General features: G+C 49.9%; 1 protein-coding gene across 1 annotated transcript in view; it reads left to right on the forward strand.

Annotated features, from left to right (window-relative positions):
• LOC103912836 (acyl-coenzyme A thioesterase 5-like) overlaps positions 1–3,896 on the forward strand; it is a 4,074-nt gene extending 178 nt beyond the window's left edge. Inside the window, exons 2-4 of the mRNA XM_009319245.1 lie at positions 4–302; positions 2,083–2,279; positions 3,315–3,896. Of these exons, the coding sequence (XP_009317520.1) occupies positions 4–302; positions 2,083–2,279; positions 3,315–3,896 (1,078 nt within the window). The remainder of the gene's footprint in view (positions 1–3; positions 303–2,082; positions 2,280–3,314) is intronic.
• Positions 3,897–5,931: the final 2,035 nt, after the last annotated feature.

Genomic DNA, 5,931 nt, shown 5'->3' on the forward strand with positions numbered 1-5,931 from the left:
CCTCGCCCGCTGCCCCGCGCTGCCGGGAGGCAGCTTCTCCGGCCTGGAGCCCATGGGGCTGCTCTGGGCTCTGCAGCCCCAGAAGCCCTTCAGGCGGCTGGTGAAGCGGGATGTGCAGACCCCCTTCCTCCTGCAACTGGAGGTGTTTGAAGGCCACGGGGAGCCCCCGGGGCGGATCCTGGCCCAGGTGCAGCACGAGCGGGCGTTCCTGCGGGACGGGGTGCGGAGAGTCCCGGTGCGAGAGGGGAGGATCTGGGCGATGCTTTTCTTGCCCCCTGGGGAGTACCAGCTGTGGCCATCCTGTTTTTCTGGCACTGGCCAGGGCCTTGCTGTGCCAGGGCAGCTGCAAGTCATCCAACTACCTTGACTGGAGGGGCCTGGGCTGGAGGAGTGAGCAGGAACAGGACCAGGCATGGGGACCATGCCGCAGGGTATGGGGAGCACACACAGTGCCCTGTGCCCAGTGCTGGGCTATGGCAGGCCAAATGCAAAAAGTAATTTTCAAGACAGAATTGGTGTTCCAGAACAGGGAACCAACTGGGACAGCTGATTTCACATGCTCAGCATCCCACTCAGCAGCAAGGCCAGGGATAGCTCCCCTGCCTCACTTCTACCCTCTATCCGCTAACCAGGAGATGAAGGAAGTCACTTACATTTTGTCTCCAAACTTTTTTGCATCCTGTGCCTGGAGTCACAGTGAGTCCAGCAATGGCTCATTCACTCAGTGTCCCCAGACCTGCTCCCTTTGGATAATGTGCATTTTAAAATGTTAGACACTTGCCACAGCCCCTGGCACTTTGACTTCCCAGGAGTTTGTTCTCACCAGCCATCACCACAGCCAGTCTTTGGTGTAGCTCCAGCCATAGTCAGCATCTCTTTTACACAGTTTTGCTCAGAGCTGTGTTTCTCCACTACAACTTCACCACACTGGAGTTGTCCTGCACTGAGGTGTCCCACGCATGAGGTTCCATTTCTAGTAGTACTGCCTGCACTGCCATCTCTACACTTTCAGATTCAGATGCTGGGATTATACCAATTGCTGCTCCATGGTTCTAAAACCCAAACACAAATACTTACAGTTTGTTACTGAAGTTCTTGAAGACCATGCTGTTTTAATATCAGTCAATTTTGTCTTCTTAGACTTGTGGAGGACAGTGGGATTGTATGTCCTTATGCTTCTTTTGCTCTGTAACTGGATTGTTTTTGCATTTCTTGTATATTACACATTTGTATCATGGTCCGGCTTCTGCAGGGGCTACTTTTAGAGCAACGGTCATTAGTTTAACCTTATGTTCTAGCTCAAAGCCTGATACTCCTTCTTTTACTCTGCTGAGGACGTGCTCTGTAGGGATGAACAATGTGGTTATCAATGCACCTATCAAAGTTTTTCTACAAAGGAGAAGAAGGATTGGAGATCCTACATTTGCAGAGAGCAGCACAACTCACGTTCATGTTCTGGCTATGTTACATCTGCTAAGTGATGAATGTTCATCCTTTCTCTTGTTTTAGCAGTAGAAATGGTGTTCTGGGCATGCAGAGTCTATCCCTAAACCATTTCAAGGCTCCTTTAATTTGCATAACAGTAGAGAGAAACAGAGCAAATCCCAAGCATCTGAGCTGAACTTTTCAGAGGTTTCAGCTTACCTCTCCCTGTGGCTCCTCTTCTCCCTTCCAAGGCACATTACAAGGGCTGCCTCAGACATCTGCTAAGAACTAAAATGAGCCAAGTGGTGGTCAAGGGCTGGTCTGAGAGCGGGAAGAGGAAACTGAGGAAAGTCACCACACATATCATCTCTGCCAGTGGACCTTAAATGAAATGAAATACCCTTGGCAATTATTAGCACTAAGATGGATTTGCATCTTATGCAGGTGGTATCTGTCTTTCTGCCGCTCAGCGTCTTGCCGGTTAATTTACAGTCATTTAGCAGCTCACAGCTAAATGACTGGTCATGTCCTTTCCCCAGAAGATGCTTTTCTGCAGTTCCTGTTGTGTACCTGGTTTGATGCACTCTAAACCACAGAAACATTGAAAGGAGTCATTTCAGGCAATACTGTTCTTTGTCTTGTCTACTCCAGGAGAAGACCCCTTTCCAGGAATCATCGACATACATGGATACACAGGAGGTCTTTTTGAGCACAGAGCCAGCCTGCTGGCCAATCATGGCTTTGTCACACTGGCCCTGGCTTATTTCACATATGAGGATCTGCCCCAGGAGCCAACTGAACTCCACCTGGAATATTTTGAAGAGGCAGTGAACTATATGCTGCAGCACCCACAGGTAGGAGCACCCTCCATGTCCCCCTGGGTTTCCCTGGGAGTGCTTCTTCTCCAAAGTGCCTGTCACTTTGCCTGAGTTATCTCTGGAGGAAGCTGCTGAAATGCTCACCCAGCTCCATCTGCCAGGAGTTTGGGTGCCTGGGCTCTAGGAAAGAGGAAGGGTCAAACAGATATGCACTGGAAGGGCAGAGGGTGGGTACCATTCAGGTACTGTCATCTGGAGTGATGGAGATGGTGTCTGAGACATAATAAGGTGGGGAGGTTGTGCAGGAGAGACAAGCATTTTTCAAAGCAACCTTCATGAATTGTTACCACATGCCCCCGTATGAGCCCTTAGTCTAAAAAATACAATGTAAAAAGCATTTGACGGTATCTAGCTGTGATGGGTTGACCTTGGCTGGCTGTCAAATACCCACCAAGCCACTCTCTCACTCCCCTTCCTCAACAGGACAGGTGGAGAAACTAAGATGAAAAATCTCGTGGGTCAAGATAAGGACAGGGAGATAACCCACCAATTATCGTCACAGGCAAAACAGACTTGACTTAGGGAAGATTAATTTCATTTATTGCCAGTTAATAACAGAGTAGCATAGTGAGAAATAAGAACAAAGCTAAAAACACCTCCCCCCCCATCTTTGGGCAGCAGCGGGTCCATTTTGCAGCTGGCTGAAACTGTCTCTGTCCGACGTGAGGGCAACCCCTGGTCTCTTCTCACAGAGGCCATCCCTATAGCTCCCCACTACCAAAACATTTCCACACTAGCTCTGAATAGTCTTACTTTACTCCTGCAACCTATGCTCAAACGTGCTTGCTCTCTCTTGGCTGTCGTCATAGCACCAGGGAACATTTTTCACGGGAGTGGAAGAAATTTGTGCATAGGAGGTGCTTGGCACTTGTCCAGAAGAAAAACTAATCATTGCCATCACCTCTTTCGGAGTGTTTTGCAAACTCACAGCATTATACAGTGTTCCCCTCCAGGAACTAGCTGTTGTGTTTTTCAGCTCAGTACTGATGGGGATTTCCTCCTATCTACCAGGTGAAGGGACCAGGGGTTGGCCTGCTTGGTTACTCCAAAGGAGCTGATCTGTCTCTCTCCATGGCCACCTTCCTGAAGAACATCACAGCCATTGCTTCCCTCAATGGCCCTGTGGCCAATACAGTTATTCCTCTCTGTTACAAGGATAAAACCATCCCCCCTTTGCCCATCGATGAACAACAGGTCAAGGTCATTGATTCCAATATTCTTGATTTTTCTAAAGCCTTTACTGACCCCTTTCAAGCCCCTGGCAACCAAAGCCTGATGCCACTAGGGAAAGCTGAGGCACAGTTACTATTCATTGTGGGACAAGATGATCACGTTATTAAATCTGAGTATCATGCTACTGAAGCTTGCAAGTATTTGCGGGCTCAAGGGAAGGAAAATTTTCAGATTCTGTCTTACCCTGGAACAGTGCACTGCATTGACCCTCCCTTTTTCCCTTTGTACCCCATAGGAAAGCATCTCTTTCCTCACAAGTGGGCAATTTGGGGTGGGGAGCTTGGGGCTTATTCTAAAGCTCAGGTTCATGCTTGGCCACAGATCCAGGATTTTTTCAACAAATATTTAAATGACAATTAATGTGCAAGAAAGGCACAGCTTTAAATGACCTAACCTGACAGGCATTTTCATACTTACCAGGTCAAACCCTGTTCACAGCTGTACCAGTACAACAACAGTATCTTCCATGACTTTGCACATCCATAACTCAGAAAAGAACTGGGTTTGCCTTTTCTGGTTTTCCCCTGAACTTTTTTGCTCAATTGTCAAGAAAAGGAATGGCAAATAGATTTGCATTAGCCCTTGATAAAACAGATCATGTGCAAAATGCGCTGTTACATTTCTCAGGCGGTTTTGATTCTTCTAATACTTGACGATACTTTGCATATCACTGTGGTCTCTACATGCATACGCTATCCTCAGCTCACACTTTAAAGCAACACCCCTCAAATGCTAATTTTGGAGCAGGGGTTTCACCACTCTTATGGTGAATGTCTCATCACAAATGGAAATGTCTCTGATCTCTGTCCTGCTGGAAGTGTGTAAGAATGGATGCTATAGCCAGGATGTCGGCGTGTCTCTGGTTAACCCTCGGGAAGGGTTGTTTGCCCTCTGTGCCTTCTTTCCATTGTCCCTTCAGAAGGAAGTGCTCTGGCTCATGGATACTTCTGGCCCCAAGATGTCATGCAAAAAGTCATTCTGCTGAATTTACAGCCATTGTGATCTTCTCCCACATGATGTGGAACTTTTTCAGCTTCGTTATTAGGGTGAGAATTGTAATAAAGAGACTGAGGTTTGAAAGCCATTGAGTCATTTGCTGTGCTTTGGTTAGAAGCAGGCATCTTTGCATCTTGACCACTCTCTCATCTCAGGGTCAAACTTGCAGGAGCTTGGGAGCAAGGGCTGCCCAGGTGGGGAGAGGAGACCAGAGAAGACTGACACGTAGCCCCCTTACCTTCACTCTTCCACTGCTCTTGAGGCACCAAGTGTGGAGGAGAAGAAGTGTTGGTTAAGCCTTCAGGGCCCTTTCCCTTAGCATCTGCTCCAGCATATGGTCAAGCTGGTGATCAAATCCAGCATTGCAAGCCAGGGAGTGTTGTTCTCAACAACAGGAGAAATTGCCACACACTGAGGACTGGACACCAAACAACATACCCAAATGCTAGATGACAAAGCACCTCAGCTGTTTAGGAGCAATGGGGCAATCTCCATGGGGAACGAAAGACTGCTGAGACTCTGCCCAATACCTCTGACCACTTAGTATTTCAAAATAGGACAATGCTGAGGATTCCCTCAGATGTTTCCACTTGTTTCACACCACTAAGTCAGACATGGGGAGCTCTGAGCGAGAGGCACCTCTACCTGCATCTCCCAGGAGGAGTCAGGGAGCCTGAGAAAGCAGCTCTCCCTTTGCAGTTCCCTTTGGAGCAAAAGATCCAGCTCTGGGTAAGATGGACTGAATGGCCTTCTTTTTAAACCCTTGCACAATCCATTACTGGAAGAGCCAGGTGTTTCCTGACCTGCCTAAAGAGTCTGTAAAAGCGCCTCTCCCTCATCCCTCCCGCACCCCTGACCATCTGACTATCCTTCCCAATTCATCTGGCTGTGCAGGTGCCAGGGCTGGGCAGAGCCTGATGGAGCCATAATCTGCATTGCCCAGGCTTTGGGGCGACCAACATCGAGGAAGAGGCAGCAAGAAGACAGGAAGCAACGCCGGGCTGGCGCTGGTTTGGTTTCTCCCCGCCTCGGCTGCGACTGGGCCTCGCTCCCGTCCCTTGGCTGAGCTGCACGGCCCAGCACGGCCCTGCTCAGGGTCGCTGCTGGCGGGCACGAGCCCCTGCGCTGCCCGATCTCTCTGCGGTCGATCGCACACAGGCCCTTCCCTGTCCTGACAGTGAATCCCGACTGCGATTCTGCTCGGTGGCTCGTCAACACCTCTTGCCCGCCCTGCCCCGCACGTCCCCTCGCCCACAGCCACCGCCCGGCCCCGGGGAGCTCGGTGGACACCGAAGAGCAGGCCCCCGGGGCCAGGACGGGACTCGTATCACAAAGTCTTTGGCAGAGATCCCTCCCACGGCCGGGGAGGGAACGCAGGGGAGGAGGCAGGCAGGCGGGG

Source organism: Pygoscelis adeliae, unplaced genomic scaffold, assembly GCF_000699105.1.
Source record: "Pygoscelis adeliae isolate BGI_AS28 unplaced genomic scaffold, ASM69910v1 Scaffold22, whole genome shotgun sequence".
NCBI lineage: Eukaryota > Metazoa > Chordata > Aves > Sphenisciformes > Spheniscidae > Pygoscelis > Pygoscelis adeliae.